Below are 20169 nucleotides of genomic sequence, written 5' to 3' on the forward strand. Positions count from 1 at the left end.
TTTTATATAAAAAACTTAAAAAAATACTTTTTTATTTTATATTAAATTATATATTGATTTTAATACATAATTCAAGTAATATGTAATATATGTTTTAATATATAATTATATGTATCTATTTAAAACAATTCTAAATAATTTAAATGTGTTATTGCATTTGAAACTATAATTATTTATTATTTATTTTATATCATATGCTATATTACATTATTCATTTATTTTTGACATTTTAAATTTAAATTACAAAAATGTGATTTAAATAAATAAATAAAATACCTTGAAAGAGATGTGATGGAAAGCCCTCGTGTTGGTACCATACATCATCACCTGGCCTTGGAAAACCTTCAGGCTCTCTTCAGCATCCCTCCTCCTCTCTGCAGTTGTTAAACTGATTTGTATGTGATTACAAGGAGTGTGTGAATGTGAGAGGACGTTTGAAAACTCAGATAATGACTTTTGCTTAAAGCAGAAGCTGTGATTGAGAGCGTATCTGCTCTAATTACTGGGCTCCTTCTTGCTGCAGGCAGGGCTGGGTTTATGTCAGAGGAATGCACAGAGAAGAAGGCCTGTTCATTTTTTGTCTTGCAGTTGTTTATGCGTCCTTGGACTCAACTGTGCTTGAAGTCCAAGCCCTGTGCTCTCTCTTACAGCTGGCTTCGCTTCAGAACTGACCTCAGACCAGGGATTCAAGCGCTTAATGCAAGAAAAATAATCACGTATGAAGTCTGAGTGAATTCTGTGGATGAAAAATCAAACTAGACCTCTGCATAGGAGACGTCTAGGCTAATACACATTTAGACGGGCACGAATCAGCGGGTGCGCGCTCACAATCAACAAAGGAAATTCCTTGGCAGCTGGAATAGGTGCCTGGAGACTCGCGCACTTCCTCTCCACCCAGAGTAAGGATTTTAAAAATTCTTCCCTCAATTTTCCACCCAAATTCAAGGATAGAATTACGCCCCTCCCACGCGGGGGGCGGAGCTACGTGGGCCGCTCCACCAATAGGAACGCTTCACAGGTCAGTTCTTCTAAAAGGTGGTCGACTGTCTCCATAGCAACGCAGCGAGCTTTCCACAGCCACAGGTCGTTGTTTACTTTTACAGTTTGGTCCTTCAGTAACGCGAGTGAAGTGAACGAGAGCCAGTCCGGTTTAACTCGACAAATTTGAAGTGTAGCACACTTGAGCTGGCCAAAAACAGCTGGAGGAAGAGAGGGAGAAAGTGGGGGCAGATTCGGGACGCTCAGAACCGAAAGCAAAGCAGAAACTAGAGCGAGATGGGATTTGAGTGGCCGCTTATGTTTGTGCTGACTCTTTGTAACAGAATATGATTTTATAAATCCTAAAATGAGTTTGTAAGGGCGCATGTGGCTTCTGTGGAATACAGACAGCAGAAGGACGAAGGGAGGTAAGATGTTTGAAGAAGATATTTATTGTGTTTTCTTTCTTCTGAATGACTTACAGCGCTCGTGAGTTGTATGTCCAGCTGTGTGTGTGTGTGTGTGTGTGTGTGTGTGTGTGTGTGTTTCAATGCGTTCGGATGGTGTTTAGTTTTCCTGACCCATGCTTCTGTTCGCTCCAGTGTAAAACAAATGTGAGATGAGAGAAGTGGTCCCGCGGGAGAGGGTTGTTTTCGTTCCTGGCCCGACAGGGTGACCCCCGTGTGTTTGGGGGGGTCACAGATAGCAGCAGATGGGATAAAACATGATGCGTAAACACTGACCTGAGCTCAAGAAAGAAAGCATCACGTATGACTTGTACTTACTCATTCCTTGGAAATGATCTCATTTCCTGTACTTTTCCCATCAGCAACAGATTGCGCTGGAATAAAAAAAGAAAAATAGAAATATTAGTTACAGACCTGAAAGGTAATGGAAATGATTAAACTTCTAAAGTCGGTGGAAAAATTATGGTGAATATTTCTATACAGTATTTATTGTTATGCTTTACTCGTATGCTCGATGTAAAGGGATAAAAATCTCTATGTGAGCATATTTTATTTATTCCTTTATTCATGGAACTAATTCATGGAAACTTCTAAACTAGTAAATATTTTTGCATTCTATTTGTTTTTATGCTTGACTCTAACAGGCATTTTATTGGCTAGAAATATAATTATTTGTTTATTTATTAAGAAAGGAATACAAGAAAATCAGGAATTTCTTTCTAGATTCGATTTTTATGTATTATTTGATTTATATATATTATTTGATTTAATTATTTTTTATAATTATAATTAAGTTTTTTGGTTAGAAATTGCTCTTTTGAGCATTAATTGAATTTTTTATTTTAGAATCATAAAAAGTTTCAAAGTAAATATTTCCAAATGCTATTTCATTTTTATTATTGACTCTAGTAGCCTATTCAGTTTGCTAGAATTGCTCTTTGTGAGCAGAATAATTCGAAATATTATTTATATATATTTATAATATATAAATAATATTTATTATTTAAATTTTTAATATCTTGATCAGAATGTATCGGAACCCTTAATAAAAATAATTCTATATATTTTTGGCCCTCATTAATCCCCATTAATGGATGGTCAAACCATCTCAAGATTAAACTTGTTAAATTTCAAGAAAAATGACCAAAAATGTTTAGAATAAACTCTAAATTTAAAGAGTAGAGTCATTGCGTTAAATTTTGAGTAAGAATGTCTAAATAAAATGTTGAGATTACGTTGAGTTTATTCTCAACTTTTAATTCCAAAAAAATAATTCTCAAAAAACTGTTTAATCATGCATTATGCCTTTAATCTTGAGATTTTTATTCTTTTTTATCATTGCTAAGCTCCAATCCTCTTACTCACTGGTTGGTGTTTATCCAAAATATTTATCTTTCTCTCTATCTATGAAAATTACAAGGTCATCATCAGTCAAATGCATTGCTGTATCTCGTCATTGAACTACTAGATTTTGTTATAACTATCTCTTTAATCATATTTGTGAAGGTTGATGTTTGAAGTATGGCCTTCTTAATATTTGGGACATGGTTTGTTAATATTTTAAAAACGTAAGTGATTAAGATTGCTTGTATTTTTCCATCTTGTGAGTGTGTTCAGACAGAATAACGTCTGTGTATCCAAGTGTGAACTACCGACTGGGTGTCCTAATTAAGAGAGGACCAATTAAATCAAATGAAGAAAACTCACTCGTTTGTGAACTTACCTCAGAGGAAACTTGCTTGTCTATCCTGGTCTGTCAAATGCTATGTGCACACCATAACCTAACTATTTATTAAATAAAAGTTAAGAGCATTCAGATGTTAGTTTGAATACATTGTGCTTTTTTACATGGTGATTGGAGCTTTGAAAGCAGGATAGTGCTGTTAAGCCGAAAGCTAAAAGGGAGATCATGTGTCACCAAGCCCTGTATTATTCTCAGAACAGGTTAGTGTGTTGTATTGGTAAAAATATTTGTATATATATATTTAATATGAAAATATAATATATATATATATATATTTAAAAAATTATATCTTATGCAATATATATATATATATATATATATATATATATATATATATATATATATATATATATATATATATATATATATATATATATATATATTGCATAAGATGCAAAAGTCTTTTTGTCCAAACATTTTTTTTTATAAAAAAACATTTTAATAGTGATTTATCAAAAAATTATTTTGAATGAATAATGTGCTTTCCACTGGTCTGAGGAGGACAGTTACAAATGGCCTTAAAAAGACAGTTTAAAATGCCAAATACAGCATTTCATGCCGTAAGTGATACTGGGTAATGAAGGCCTGTTTGCACACAAGTATTTCCCGCAATTCATTTTAAGTGTCAGTCAAAAATGCCAAATCTATCACTAAATTCCATGCACTGAAAAACTCTTATTCGTAAGGAATATTTACTTTTAAAACATAAAAGATTTAGTTGAGAAGTGACACTGACTTGTTTTTAGATCTTGAGTGTATTTATTTATTTATTTTTCACATTTAAGTGATAAACGTGTTCAGACGAGAAAAGAGACCTCGAAAGCAAATTCTAAACACAAATACATAACTGTACGTTTATTTATTTTTTCTTCGGTCAGAACCCTGCAGATAAAAATAAAAGTTGCAGATTAAAAAGTTTTAAAGAGTGTGAAACAGATCTGCAATTCATCATTTATCCAATGCAGTAAGAAACAAATAAACTTGAATTATTGAATATGCTTTCTCTAAAAAAAAAAAACGAGTCTTCATTTTTTATCCAGTGTTGTGAGAATTATGAATAATCCACACAGCTAGGTATTAGTGAATGAGACCTAACTTGTTTCTTTCCTTCCCCTCAGCCACCACAATGCTCCACTGACTCTCTGTTTCAACCATGGAGGATGCAGTGACCTCTGAGGATGCTGAACCCCTGCCTGTCGCCTCCCAAAACACTGACATCCACCTCAGGGAGCCGGAGGATGAGTGTCCTTCCAGCGCCAGCCTGGAGCCCAGCTCCCCGTCCTCGCCGCTCAGTCAGCAAACTCAAGGCTCTGCTGTATCGGCGCTGCAGTCCAAGGTCAAGGCTCTCCCTGAACGCACAGTTGTTTGGAAAGAACCTGGAAGTAAGAACCAGGACAAACGTGTGGTTCCTGGGTCCTTCATACTGGGATATGCCTACACGGACGCTTGGGGCTCCAGCAGCAGCGATGAAGACGGGGAACCTCGCAAACCCCTGATGTTCCTTTCAGGAGACCACAATCCTCAGGTAGAACTTGACTATGATTCCGTCTCTTCCGAAGCTTTGCTGGCAGTTCCACGCAGCCTTGGAGAAGGAGCAAGCCTGGAGAACCTCTCGAGCGATGCTCGCGCTGCTCAAGACAATGCTTCTCCATCTAATAAACCATGGATGCCACCGAAGTGTTTCTGGAGGTCTATCAGACCGGAGATGCAGGTTCTAAATGGGAACGTTCCTGTGGGGAAAGATGGACCAAATGGAAGAACCTTTGGCCACAAAATAGGCAACAAGTTTTCAAGGGAAGTGCAAAGGTCTGATAGTCTGGAGAGTCACCTACGCAGGTATAATCCCGGTGAGGTGGGACAGTGTGGACTCTGGCGGGCTGACAGCTTGGAGAGCATGAGCAGCAGTGGAAGCTCGCTGTCCCTCGCAGAGAGGGTTGAGATGAACCGCGGCCTTCTCAAACAGATGCTGCAGAACACCCAGAACAAAGACCATGTGCCAGGACAGAGGATAGAGGACCCAACCCACGCTGGTGGAAGAGGTAAGGAGATCCGCTGGGTAAATGATATGACACTTTTTTTTTTTACTATTATTTTTCAGAAATCAGTTAAAGATGCAATTCATACATGAATACAATGGATTTAGAATTGTTTTGGGGGGGCGGGGGGTAGAAGATTATGGGGTGGTATAACTGTTCTTATATAACAATGAAGAAAAGCCTATGAAAAATATGAAAAACTATGCCATTATTATTATTATTTTATTTTTGTTTTATGAAACACTTTTACCTAATAACTTATTAATCACTTTATTAATTAATCATATTAATCACATTTTGTATTTTATTTTTACGAAACTGATTGACTCTCATTACTTAAAGTAACTGAAAAATATTTGCTTGCCAAATCAAAGTCATGCAGAAAAAATGATAAAGTATAAAACAGGAAGTGACATCATAGAGGACCCCCGCCGAGCCTCATCACTATGTATAGACTCTATTAAATTTGACCTTTTTATCTTTAAACTTTTTATCCTTAAACTCCAGGTTTTAGAATGTCGTGTGGTGCGACTTGCAAAAAAACGAATAATTAACAATATATATATTTTTTTTCTTACCTTGAAAATATAATTTTAATTTATCATATAATATTTTTTTATGACAAAAAAATAATAATTAAGATGTGTGTGTTATTTCTTGTAATCGGATAATGACACAACATGAGAGTCTTTGAGTAAATAAATCAAAATGTCTCTTGAAAATCGAATAAATGTTTTTCAAAATCATATGTAAACATGAACACAAAAATCTTTTTATGTCGATCATTTATTTTAAACATAATAATTAAGCTTTCTATGTTTTTAATTGTTACTAGATGGTGACACCACATGGCATGTTTAGAATAATTAAACTGATCTCCTCTTGAAAATGCTATAAAGACTATATACAATCTTATTAAAAAGCGTAATATGTTCAAAACATATTAAAAAAACAACAACAGACACATTTTTAAGAACCTGGTATATGTGTTTTCAAACTTAGCTTGATATTGTTCATCTTGTTTCTAGAAGCTGAATTGTAATCAGCCTTATCTGCTGTAACACAATGTACAATACAATGCGTAGCAGCGCTAATCTGAGGTTATCAGACAGGTGTTAAATGCCGTTAGCGCATGTCTGATCAAATGACATTGTTTCCTTTAGCATGTTTAAGGATTACACACAATGAGCACACATGAGCTCCCTAATGAAGCAGAGGTCATATAGACAAGAGAGCTAGATAATCCAGATATGAGAGGACGGAAGGATAAGAATGAGAAATACACTGATTAAAAACAGCTCAGAGTAACAGTGATAAAGGATGGGGAAACAGAGACGGTGTGATGCTTCACTTGTGTTTCTCACTTTTGAAGCACCAGATGTTGACACAAACACGATGACCTTGTCAGGCCAAGTGAGATAAAGAACTGGCAAACACAGTTCACTCCACTTGAAGTAGATGTGAAACTGTGGATGGCGTAGAGTATTGGTCGTGGTGGTCAAAGAAAGGACAAATGCCTTAATGCATGCAGTATTTATATAGATTTAATATGAATTCATTATTAATTAGGGAGGTCATGACCCTTGTAATCTACACCCTGAATGTCTCTGCATCTGTTTCCACAGGTATCTGTGGCCTGAATGACAGTGATTGGGATTCTGGGATTTCGCTCCAAGGTAGTGAACACAGCCAAAGGTGGGCAGCACAGATTGATGCTCTCACATTAAACTCACACACACACACGTTTGTTTTTGTGAAAAGTGGGGACATCCCATAGGCGTAATGGTTTTTATACTGTACAAACTGTATATTCTATTGCCATTCACCAACTTTTCCCCTAAACCTAACCCTCACAGGAAACTTGCATTTTTACTTTCTCAAAAAAACTCATTCTGTATGTTTTATAAGCGTTTTAAAAATCGATATTAACATGAATGTAATCATGATATTTGGACTTTAATAAAAGCTAAATTTATGTATAATTTTTTTTGTTTCATTTTTTTATTATTATTTTTTTCCTTACATTACACTAAACAGAGCTGAAGTTATTAAATAATGAGTGTTAAAATTTTTAAAACAAAAGTATTAAAAACATAAATACACACACACAAAAAAAACAATTAGTGAATTAGTGACTGACAGATAAAGCAAATTTTTTACATTTATTATTATCAGTTAAATTGCACACTAAACAGATCTGAAGTTATTAAATAATGAGAGTTAAATAGATTTTAATGATATCAGTAGAAAGTAGTAAATAACTAGTTATATTTTTGCTTGGATTTAAAAAAACAATAATGAATTAACAATAGACTAAAATATTGGCTAATAATTTGAAAAAAACTTCAATTTATTTTATTATTACTTTTCCTTTCTTTTACATCACAGACATAAACTTGGCTGACAATTATATACAGCTTATAAATATATTTTTTTACAATATATATAAAAATATATTTTACATTACACATTAATGGGAGTTAAAGTTATTATTATGAGACTAAGTTTTAATTAGCGTCAAATTAGCGGTTCCCGAAATTGACTCATGCATTCTTATTTATATTAATATCATAAGCACTTTAAGTCTTGATATTGCCATATTCCTGATTTAAGAGTAATATTATCCTTTGACCACGTAAACATATGCATAAGCTCATCTATTGCATCATAATCAGGTACAAACCACACAAACACTCAACGTCTGTCAGCCTAATTAGTGATGACGGCCTGCTCCACTTAATCCCCCTCACTCTGCACAGGAGCTGACGTCTTTCTTTCTCTGTCTCTCTCTCTCTCCGGCCGTCCCACAGGGCCTTTGTGTTGGGCGACAACCTTCCGCTGAGCCCTCGCCACGAGCAGGCCAAACGACTGCTGGAAAGAGCGCGTATGAAGGCCCGGTCCAACCCTCTCAAAGCCGACCACACCATCCTACCCGTCCAGAGGGACAACCTGTAAGTTTTCCCAGTCTTTTTCTCTCTAGTGTTGGGGTTTTGAGGCTCAGGCATCATGGGAAGGGAGGGCATCTACATGGCTCTCTTCATATCAAAACAAGGAAACCTTTGCCCACTCACTCTTGAGGATTTGTGAGGGGGGTGTAGATCTTAAATTATATTATTTGGTTCTGGACTGATGGTCTTTTACTCTCTTTGGAGACGGGCAGCTGATAAAAGGGAAGAGGGGGGATGGGGGGTTGGCAAATCTCTTTTCAGAAGCAACAGGTGCTGTTTTCTATTTCAGTCTGGCCTTTTAATATGGCATAAATTATGGTGTACATCTCTAGTATCAAAGAAAACAAAGATGCCCGTTCCGTGCTAGCAGTGAAGCAGCTGGAAGCTAATGGTAGTCTGAATTTAAACTTCTAAACTGAGTATACTGGCGTCCCCCTCCAAATACTTCTGTTATATAAGACAACTGAATTATACAATGTGTGCACACAGCTGGTGCCTCTAAATCCCACTTCCCCATCCAACTTTAGAAAACACATGGAAATAAAAAAGCACCAGCAAATTAAGAAAACATCTTCATCAGTTTGACAACACATGTGCTGTAAATACCCACAACACAACTATAGTAACCATGTTTTTGGATTTTATCATTATTATTATTATAGTAAAAGCATGCTTAATATTCGTAAGGGACGTTGTAAAATGAGTTAGCCAGCTTATATAAGTTTCACAGTTACAGTAATTGTATTTTTTAGGCTAATAATATCCAATATATCTGTATTTGGTTGTGGTGTGAGAATTTGCAGTGCTTGTATTGTCAAGCTGATGAAGATGTTTTCTTAAATTTGTGTTTTTTCATTTGCAGCACGTAGAGCTCTCTCAGCCACCGTACTCTGTTCTCTACCTCAGCACTTTCACACAAAGACAGATGGGCGAGTCGCCCCAAAACGCCTGTCTCCTTGTTTGGTATGAAGACAAGTAGTGTGCATTGCATGGCAGCAGCATCCGGAACAGATTAGGAAATTTTTTATATATATATATATATATATATATATATATATATATATATATATATATATATATATATATATATATATATATATTATTTTTTTAAATTTTTTTAAGAAATATATGTAAATAATAAAAAGTAATATTTTAAAGTGAAATTAATAAAATAATATTTAATAAAACAAACAACTGAAAAATGTGTGTCTATATTCTGGCTTGGATTCAAAAAACGATTAATGAATAAGTGACTGACAGATTAAAACTCTCCTTTTTTTAAGCAGGAGCTTTGATGAAACTGCTTTGCCGTCCTGCTCCACTACACCTGTCATGTCTGCCAGCTGTTACTTTCCTTCTCCCTAATTCCCTCCCTGCTTTTCCCTTATGAGGAAAACAGCTCAGTGATGTTGAGTACACTGCTGTCAGCTTGCTTGGGTTAACTTAACACTTAACTGCCTCTCTCGAGATTGACTGTTTAAGACAAACACACGGCTGCATAAAATCCCATAGGTTTCAGAACACTGCACAAAGCTTAATGGGCATAAAAAGTCCCAGTGCACAATAATACACCTGTAGATTACTACTCCCGCACTTTTACCTTCTAGCAAGCAGGGAATATTGAAAGGAACAAGTTTTGGTTTCCTCATGTTTAACGAAGAGCTGACGATATCGAAATGCCTGGCACGCTGAAGATGTCCTTCCTTAAAGGAGTAAAAAAGCATGTCAGGAATGTGCACAGAGGAGCCAAAGCAGAGGGACATTTTTCCTCAGGAATTTGCCTCTCCATGCTGACCACTTTGGCATGCGTCTGTTTCTTTGTGTATCTATGTGCTTAGCAATGCAACTTTTTTCATAAATGTGCATGTGTGAACAGGGAGCTGTTGTCCTGGGTTGGTGTACCCTTACACCAGGCTCCTCTTGCGGGGAAGGAAGGCGCGGCGGTGGTCTCTGGAAACCTTAGCGACTCATCTAGCGGTGACTCGGCAGGAGGAACCCGGCGGAGACACGGCCAGTCCCCTACCCGTGTGCGTTTCGAAGACGAATCGGAGAAAGATGCTGAGGTGCGCTATCTGGAGCGGCTACGCCAGCGGCGCAGGGCTGGAGAAAGAGCGCAGGGGCTGCTGGTGTCCAAACCCACCTTGTCGTCTTACATCAATGGACAGGCAGAGACAGGACATGGCTCGAGTGATTCAATATTCTGGAAGACAAAAGCCAAGAAGAGTTTGTTCAATTGCAAAGGTCCTGAGACAGCAAACAGGCAGTGCAACTCTTGTGGGACCTTTCTAAATGACGCCCATGGGCCTTGCTTGAACTCAAATACTCTGCCCTTACCAAATGGGGAAGTCGAAGGGAAGAAGATACCATGTTGGGTCGCTCCCACCCTTCCCAACCGGCTTGTCCGAATCGAAAAGATAAAGGAGACATACATTGGGAAGAGTCCTACTATTGTCCACAGCGACGGAACGCACTGCAGTCCTGTGGAAAACATGAGCAGTAGGGGGACATTCCAGAAGCTAAAGAAGAAGGTCCGGAAACAAGAGAGCAAGCAGGAACCCTTGTACGTCAACGGCCTTCGGGTTCCAACACCTCCAGACTGCAACAATGGAACTCAAATGTGTCTCTCGAATGGACTAGCATTGCCACTCAACCCCTATGCCACGGATCCACTCGGACAGAGAATCCCAGCCACATGCACCCCTACATCCAGTAAGGGACATGTGGCACCTCCACTGCCCCCCAAAGAAGAACCATTCAGCTCCCACCTTCCTCAGCCAACCCCTCCGCCTCTCCATCCGAAAAAATCAGCCCTGAAATCCAGCTCAAAGAACCGCTGCAATGGTCAGCGGACCGCCATGCTCAAGTCTTTGCCAGAGAACCAGCTGGACTCCACGGAGGCGGGGGGCGCTGTGGAGAGCTGTCCCCAGGAACAGGCTTCCTCTGGAGCGGGTTATTGTGAGGACAGATCTGTGATGATCATCTCTGGTCCCAAACTCAGGATGAGCCCAGTTCTGTGTGCTCGAAACTCACCCATACAAGGGGAAGAAAGGCTAACAGGTTAGTCTAAGTACATGGGCTAATAGCAGAAGGTTTATCCAAAGGAACTTAACATACTCAAGCAATGTCCAAACTTTCTCCTGAAGGGCCAATGTCCTGCTGAGTTCAGCTCCAACTTGCCTTGAAGTCTAACACAGCAGCCTGCCTGGAAGTTTCTAGCAAGCTTAAAAGACGTTGATTAGCTGGTTCAGGTGTGTTTAATTGGGGTTAAATCTAGACTCTGTAGTACAGTGGCCCTCCAGGAGAAGGATTAGACACCACTGTATTACACTTAAGCCACTTTCACACTGCAATTCCGTAAAGGTCCCGTAACGACACGTGACGTCAGGATATTACGTGTAATGCACGAGTCGAAAACGCTAGGCACGTTAACTTTTACTGAAGCTGGCAAACGATCTCAGCTTCAGCACGGAAAGTGAGGAACTAACTGGTCTCTGCTTTATTACAGTTTGCAAATATTGGTTTAGTCGCTAAATTTGATCTGCCTTCAAAACACCTGGTAAAAAAGTCGCACGATACCGTGAGTTATCACTACGACACACTTTACAGCACTAGCTATGGCTTTTGTTTACACAGTGCCTATTCTGGGAATGAACCCGGCAATGATACTAGGTCCCCGACCCGGGAACTATCCCGGAATCAATCCCGGGACATGTTTGCGTTCACACAGAAGGCGACCCGACAATGTTCCGGCAATTTACCGGGTCCAACGTGCAGTGTGAAAGAGGCTTTACAGAGATGCCTAATTTAAGGGCACATTGGTGATTGCCATTTGACTCAAAACAGCAACGTTCTGGTTGCTAGCACTGAGCTTTAGTCACTTAGCTAAAATGCTCTTTTCAGCACATTGCCTGAGAACTGTAAAGCACTACTAGCATTAGGTGTTATTGTGTTACACAAGTGTCCTACCTAATAGAAATTACACAATACTGAATGCACATTTGAGCACACTGCAGTTAATATTTAGCACTGTGAAAGTTAGATTTCAAATGCACGCTTACGTACTCTACTCTAAAAATTAATCGAAGCTTTTCCCCGAATCAAGCGGCAATTCCAGGTAGACCGTTGAGTCCTGCTCCGGTCAGCAAAGTGACACCTATGGGTGAGCACATGTAGACTTCTCTTCACTGCTCCTGTCCCACTGGGGATTGTTCAGATCAGCAGATCCACACTGTCCTGTCAGAGGAATCCCACAGTGGGCCAGTTGCTAGTGCGATCAGCCACCAGTCTTTTTCCATCTCCTTCAACAATCATTTTGACACTTACGTTTCAGTTACACAAAATGGTCCACTAATGTTATATTGTTATGATTAACATATTCAATTTACACATTATCAAGATTCATCATGTTATTTAACAATTTCCATGGGAGGTTTCATCCATTGCTCTATGATATGAATAGCCACGCTTTCCATTCTTCTTTAGATGTGGACCAGCACCAGAGTAGAGGACAGCTGGGATCTGATGCAACATCCAGCAGTGCTGAATCAACCCAGACTGGTCTCAGTGACGGACACGTAAGAGGGCCAATCAGACCAGTGCATCACAGGGCAACTAGTCCAAATGTTTCACAGTGAGTAAAGAGACGGTGGAAATAATGAATATGCTATGTCCATATCCACAGCTTCCTCCCTTTTCAGTAACCCCCCCCCTTTTTAGGCTAGGACTTTAACAGACCAGATCCTTTACTAAAATGTTAAATCCTTTCTCCGAACAATTTAATTTTAGAGGCCACAATCATACAGAATGCTTTGCCACTTAAGGCTAAAAGTAGGTCAGAGGAGATGTGGGCCAGGCATGTCTGTCTACTACAACACTGCCACCTACTGACTGAGAAACACAATTGCATAAACATTTAAATTGTAATGTATGTGTATATATATATATATATATATATATATATATATATATATATATATATATATATCAAATCAAAATCATAATTACGGCTTAAAACATAATGAAATGAAAATAAATAAACTAATAAAGAAATCAAAAGTCAGTGGGATTTGTTTAATAATTTGTAAAAATATTTATTGGTTTAAAAAAAAAAAAAGGTATGTCAAACCGTGTAATATTGTGAATGTGGAGATTAAAATAGCCAGAAAAAAAAAAAATACTGAAATAACCTGTTATGACTTACCCTGTTTTTCAGAGCAGGGACGGATGCAGAGCAGCGAGAGGGTCGACCCAAACTCTCCTTGCGGCGGTTCTTCTCTGCCATGGGGCTGAACAGTGTGGGGTTGCTGGGAAGAGGACGATCCAGCAGCATGGATCAGCTCAGCTTGCACCCCAAACCCAACTCAGACCCAAACCAAAACGCTCGGCCAACCTCCCCCAGCCCCACCCACAGACACCACCACCAGCTGAAGAAAGCCCCCTCACTACAGACTATACGTCTGGTTAGCATACAATTTGAAGACACAGTTACATGGCTGTGTCAACATGCTAGTTTTTAAAATGTCAAGAGAGCAGCGCTTACTGTGTCATTTCTCACCACTAGGGGTCTCCGTTTCTCCAGATGAGGAGATCTTCATCGGCTCAAAACCTCCAAATCCTCAGAAAGAAAACGGACCGTTCCTCTGCATACACTCCAGGAGAACAGCCCTGTAGTCCTGTAATAACTAGGTACAGTAGAAACACAACTGATGCATCACTTCAAATTACACCAAACAATATAATATAATATAATATAATATAATATAATATAATATAATATAATATAATATAATATAATATAATATAATATAATGGTTCAATGATACCACCATGCTTTCAGGCACCATGATGATAATAGAACATATACAGCTGCCAAGAAATGCATTGTATTATATTCATACATTTACATCTTGTTTTTTTCAGGGTTAAATTTTTTTGACCCGGATAAAAATGACTATGGATTATATGAAACAATTATAAAATATAAATATCTGTAGAAATCCAAAGAAATATATATATATATATATATATATATATATATATATATATATATATATATAAACAAATATTTAATATTATTGGAATATATATATATATATATATTTCTTTGGATTTCTACAGATATTTATATTTTATAATTGTTTCATATAATCCATAGTCATTTTTATCCGGGTCAAAAAAATTTAACCCTGAAAAAAACAAGATGTAAATGTATGAATATAATACAATGCATTTCTTGGCATACATATATATACACACACACACAGACACACTTTGAAATGTCAAATAGAAATATTAGAAATATGTATACAAATATTAATGTTTGAGTCATGACTATTACATTGAATATTGATTAAGGTATTTAGGGTATTTTATTTATATTTTAAATTTTAAGTTTTATTTTACTAATATTTATCTATATAATATTTAAATCATGTATATAACACTGAATATTGATTATGTCTCAAGGGTATTTTAAATATATTTACATTTTAAGTTATATTTTATTTATATTAAAAAAAAATTAAATCAACATTCTTAATGGTTACTTGACCTGAACAATATATATATATAGTATTCATTCATTCATACACATGCATACCACTTGATCTCAATAAATCTGCCTGTTTACCTCTTTGTAACATTCATAACATTTTAGTGTTATGAACAATGGCAATCTGAAGCCATGCGGAGCACGCATCGTGTTTCTGTAATGTTCAGACAGCTGTCATGTTGTGCAATGGGATAAGTATTTTCCATTGACTGGGTCAGCAGCAGCAGTAATAAAAAGAGACCGAGAAGGAGGGAGGGAGGGAGAGAGGGAAGATAAAAATAGAGGTGTGTGTATCTGCCAAAGAAAGACATGGAATGCAGGGAATGATCACTGGTCTGATTGTTGCTGCTATATTCAGCCTCTTGTGTGTGTTACCAGATGCTGCCCCTTGAGCATGTGTGTTTGGATTGCTCACAGCGCCAGATAATGTGTTTGTCGCTGGGGTTGTGATTCAATAGTGCCTGTGAGTGTGTGTCGTGTCTATGAGTGTGTGAATGTGTGTCTGAGTGAAGGAGAGATAGCCAGAGAGGAATTCCAGCCCCAGTGACTGGAGAAGATCTGCAGCTTACATCATCCTTCTCGAGAGCCAGTAAGAAAGCAGAGAGCCGCTACAGAGGCGTGCTATAATTGGCTGTTCGCAGGGATCTGACACAGAGATAAAAAGACAAGCTGAAATACAAGGAGCAAACACTGCAGTCTGTAGATTGTCTGTCTGGGGACTATCATTATTTGACAGGCTTCTATGAAAAAATTCCACAGTTAAAAAAATCAAATACATACAATAATAAATATTAAGCTGTTTTATATTATATGATATTATATTATATTATTCTTTTTTTTTTTGTAAAAAAAAATCATGTAATAAGGGACCTTTTATAATATATTTATATTTATTTTGGACATGGTTCAGTTATACTACCATGGTTTTTTCAATTGTGAAACCATAGTTTTCTTTGCAGTACCTGGGAAAGCCATTCAAATACCGTGGTATATGGCCCAGTGTGTGTTTATATTATTATTTTTAAATGATATCTTATTATATTATAAATATAATTATCTACTAATAAAAAATAAATACTTAAAATATGTAACATTTAATATAGAATTTTAATTCATCAAATTATATATTTATAATAAAATCAATAAAATAAAAATAAACATCATTTTAAAATATATCCACCTAGTAACCAGACAATACATTCTAGAAACTATAGCAATATATTACAAATATTTTTCAACGGCTCTGGCCTAGTGGTAGAAACTTTCACTGTTAAGAACCACTTACAAATTTAGAAGAAAATAATTTAATCATAAAACTAGAACTGCTTAAATGAACATAATTCAAAATAATATAAGTAGTAAATAATAAGTAACTCACTATATAATCTAGCTAAAATAGTTCTGTTGCACTTTTGTGGTCCTTCTAAGTTGATCAATCTGTGTGTGTTTTAGGGGTCTTCAGCGTGCCTTGAGTGTAGAGGACGTGGGGCGGCCCAGTGCGGTGCGTCCGGTGGGACGGGTGGCTCAAGCCTTCCCTGATGGCACTATCCTGCTGGAGCTCTCCAGACCCCCCAGCGGCCCCTTCGGCTTTCTCATCTCCCGAGGAAAAGGCAGGCCAGACTCAGGTGAGTGACCCCCGCTATCATTTTAATGCACTTCTGACATAGTCAGAGAGTTTCAAATTAACTGGCTTTATGTTTAAGGGGTGTATGTTGAAGAAATGGGCGACAGCAATATGGAGAAACTCTACGCGGGGCTGCTCGGGGTCGGGGACGAGATATTAGAGGTGAACGGTGAGAAGGTGGCTGGACTCAGTCTGGACCTGGTGACACGTTTAATGACCCAAAACAGCACAGCTTCAATCCGCGTACTACGACATAGACGCTTACAGCGCTAACTGAAGTCAAGACTGTACCAAAACCACGTTTTGTTCCAGTCAACATGAAGAGAACTGTAAAAAAGCATCAGAAATGATCAGGGATGAGTTAGTGAAAACGGCAGTATTACGTTGACCTTTGGAGTTTTATCACAATGATCACAAAACACGGTCCCTATTAAAGGGATAGTATTTCGTTCCAAGCCATTTTCTTATTTCACTGTTATGGCTAATGGCCTGTTCACACCAAAAACAGTAACAGCTGATGAACGACAACACACATTGGCAGCCAATCAGAATTAACTCTGCTTTAAACTGTTTGAGCATTTAAAGAGGCAGATGACAAAACTGCAGTGCTTGTTTTAAACAGATTGCTATTGCGCGTTGCTGTGGATGCTAATATAATTCTGTCATGACAACTCTCAGAGAGTTTAGCATGGTAATATAAATGGCAATGTTAATGTGTTTAGTCTGCTATGCTACTGCTGCGACAGAGAGAGATAACAGAGACGTGCTACTGCCAATACATCGAAAGACGTACTGCTGTGAGAATGGAATACAAACAACCCCCATAAATAACATACATTAAATAACCCCATACAGAGCTATACAGGTGGAGCTGGGGAAGGGGGAGGGTTTCTGATGCGTGCTGCAACTGCTACAGCAAGCACTAGCTGAGTATTTGAATGTTGCATTTATCATTACAGTTAACACTGTAGTTACTATTTTTGGTGTGAATGGGCCTTAGTTTACAGTGACAGCTTGAAAAACCAATATGCTAATGAAGGTGTGGTCACATTAGCAAACGTTCAGTGGAAAACAGGTACACTGTCCATCGAAAATAGAGTAGAAACAATGTGTTTGCCAAAAAGTGTTTTCTAGCTTCTGAAAATTTACTTTCATCCAAATCCTCTGTTGTTATATTGGGTTCTAATAGGAAACCTTCCCCATGCTGCTGACTAGTAAACAGATCTGTATTGTATTGAGTGCACATGCTGCAGTCGCACTGATCATCAGCTCTAAATGCGCTTTAGTAAACTGATTGGATATTTCTCCGTGAGCCAGCACATTGTTCTGCATCTACAGTGCAGTGCAACACTATTAGCGTGCTGTCTTGAAGGATATCAGTATTACGGTACGTGCAACGCAAAAAGCTACCTACCTAACTGTTACAATTTTTACATTTATTTATACGTGTTACTATGAAATAAAACAAGTGGCTTTTGACAAGAGAATTACATTCATTTATTTTTTTATAAAATTGAGGTCATCAACATTATGCTACAAAATGTGTGGATTTAGAATAGTACTGAACTCAGAATATTCCTTTTTTTTAGGGATATTTCACCTACAAATGAAACTTCTGTCTTCATTTACTCACCCTCAAGATGTTCCGAACCCATATGAGTTTCTTTCTTCCAATGAACACAAAAGAAGAGATTTTGAAGAATGTTGGAAACCATTTTTTTATGGAAGTCAATGCGTACCATTGACTTGAGGGTGAGTAAATGATGACAGGTTTTTATTTTTGGGTGACATATCGCTTTAAGAAATATTTAAACTTTAAAACGCATCTCTAGACCTTGCTCTTTTTTTCCACTACCCTGCATCTCGCATTTTTGAAAGCAAAGATGCATTCTGTGTCGTAGGGGTAAAGGGTTACAATGAATACATTTTCCATTGCACTTCTTTTTTGTGTGTGTGTTTCTTTATAAACATACGCAAACCATACGTGTTTGACCACTGCACTCGCATCTTGCAACTTTAGCATTCTTTTGCATAAAAAAAAAAACTATGCTCAAGATAAAAGTAATGAAACTTTTTAAAAGACATAACTAGGCCTTGCATTTGTTTTCATTTCATCACTCTGCATCTTGCATTTTTAAATGCGAAAGTGCATTCTTATTAAAACGGCGCTCAAGTTAAAAGTAAAAAAAAGTAAAATTATCAACTGCCCTGTATCTTGTTTTTAACCGGATTAATGCGTTCTGTGTTTTAGGGTTAAGGGGTCGTTCACACAGAAAACGTTTTTCCATTCCATTGCATTATTTTTACATAGTACAAGTAAAAAAAAATACAAATAAAAAAAGCAAACATGTTTTTCATGTAAACATGCGCTAAACCTTTGTCATTAAACATTACACTCATCTCACAAGTTGTTAAAAAAAATTTATACTTCAAAGTAGTGTTTGTTTTTACTTTCAAGTGAAGTGGCTGTGATGTGTGATGAGTAAAGAATTTGTGCTCTGCATTTAACCCATCCAAGTGCACACACACAGAAGTGAACACACACACAGTGAACACACACCCAGAGCAGTGGGTGTGTTCAGCGACTGAATTGAGCGCAATTGGAAGGCAATGTGCTGATGAGTTGATTTGTTCGTTTTTATATGCTTCTGGTCTACAGCTTTTTAGATTAATGCCGAGGCATTTTAGGTCGGGTAGAATCTACAGTCTCTGACCCAGTTTGTTGGTTTCCATGGTTTTCAGATCTCTGACAACCCGAGGTGTCAAAATACTATTGGTTAAACTGGCAGTGGGCGGAGTCACACAGACTAAAACAAAAACAGGCATTCCGACACTGAACGACACGTTTTCAAATCAGAATAACTGGCTTCAGAATTGTTTTGTTTTTTCCGGAGAAACAAGTATGTGAACTAAGCATGTTTTCTTAATATCTGCGAATGTATTATCATGTTTTATGCTTTGGTATGGTCAAAAATGTACACACACCACCTTTAAATGCAAAAACACCTTTTTCTGAATATGTTTTACGAGTACGCGGCGGTTCAAATACAACCAGTTTTTTAGCATCCCACTGCGCTGCTTTTCCATTGCGCTTACGTGTTTAAAAAAACGCAGTGTTCTAAAAAAAATCAAGCTCATATTAAAACAGGTTAAACGAGTTATTATACCTTGCGTTTTTTTCCCATTCCAGTACTCATGTTTTCAAGTTTTCAACGCAAACCTGGTTCTAAGAGTGCAGGATTGGGGTTTTCAATGGTTAAATGACACAAGCCGGAAAATCTTACAGATGTGTAAGAGGGTCTTGGATGCTCCAACAGTCAGGGTGAGGTGAACGTGAGGCACGTGTGCTGGTCAATAATTTGGCCTGTCCTCCCCTATTGATTAGACAATTACTGATTCCATCCTGGTCACAACATTCAAAACACACATATACAAAAAAACACACAAACAATCAAATGCATCCATTTATTAAGTCAGAATACTTAAAAAACAGTCTTCTAACCAATCTCATTCATGTCTTTATAGATGCTTAAATGCATTTAGAGGCTTCAGCTTTAAGCAATTATACCCTTCATTAGCCAATATTCATAGCTGTGTCACTGATAACGAGAAGAAAAGCTCACGGTTGTCCGTGACAGCTGTTTAAAAGGACTCCGAGTAGGTTTATAGTCGTTTTGTACTCTCATAAACATGATAGCTGCCCTTTAAGTGCGGTTTCATGTTGTGTGTAGCGATGCTAATGAGCTCAGCTGGCGGAGGAGTGCGTTTCGTCCCCCGCCCCCACCTCCCCACGGGTACGAGAGCTCAGCTGTCCCCTCCACT

At 37.7% G+C, this 20169-nt stretch overlaps 1 protein-coding gene across 2 annotated transcripts; it reads left to right on the forward strand.

Moving 5' to 3' along the window:
• The first annotated feature begins 288 nt into the window (after window positions 1-288).
• On the forward strand, window positions 289-18699 carry LOC113064857 (uncharacterized protein KIAA1614-like). 2 transcript variants are annotated; one of them, XM_026235822.1, is made up of 11 exons: window positions 289-1406; window positions 3307-3389; window positions 4308-5228; window positions 6851-6920; window positions 8036-8176; window positions 10050-11230; window positions 12656-12803; window positions 13386-13632; window positions 13734-13858; window positions 16176-16348; window positions 16427-18699. In XM_026235822.1, the coding sequence occupies exons 3-11, from the start codon at window positions 4343-4345 to the stop codon at window positions 16618-16620; spliced, it is 3165 nt and encodes a 1054-aa protein (XP_026091607.1). In that variant the 5' UTR covers window positions 289-1406; window positions 3307-3389; window positions 4308-4342; the 3' UTR covers window positions 16621-18699. The 2 variants fall into 2 exon arrangements, with proteins under 2 accessions (XP_026091607.1, XP_026091606.1); XM_026235821.1 differs by lacking the exon at window positions 3307-3389.
• The last annotated feature ends 1470 nt before the right edge of the window (window positions 18700-20169 follow it).

The sequence above is a fragment of the Carassius auratus genome, chromosome 47, assembly GCF_003368295.1.
Source record: "Carassius auratus strain Wakin chromosome 47, ASM336829v1, whole genome shotgun sequence".
Lineage (NCBI taxonomy): Eukaryota > Metazoa > Chordata > Actinopteri > Cypriniformes > Cyprinidae > Carassius > Carassius auratus.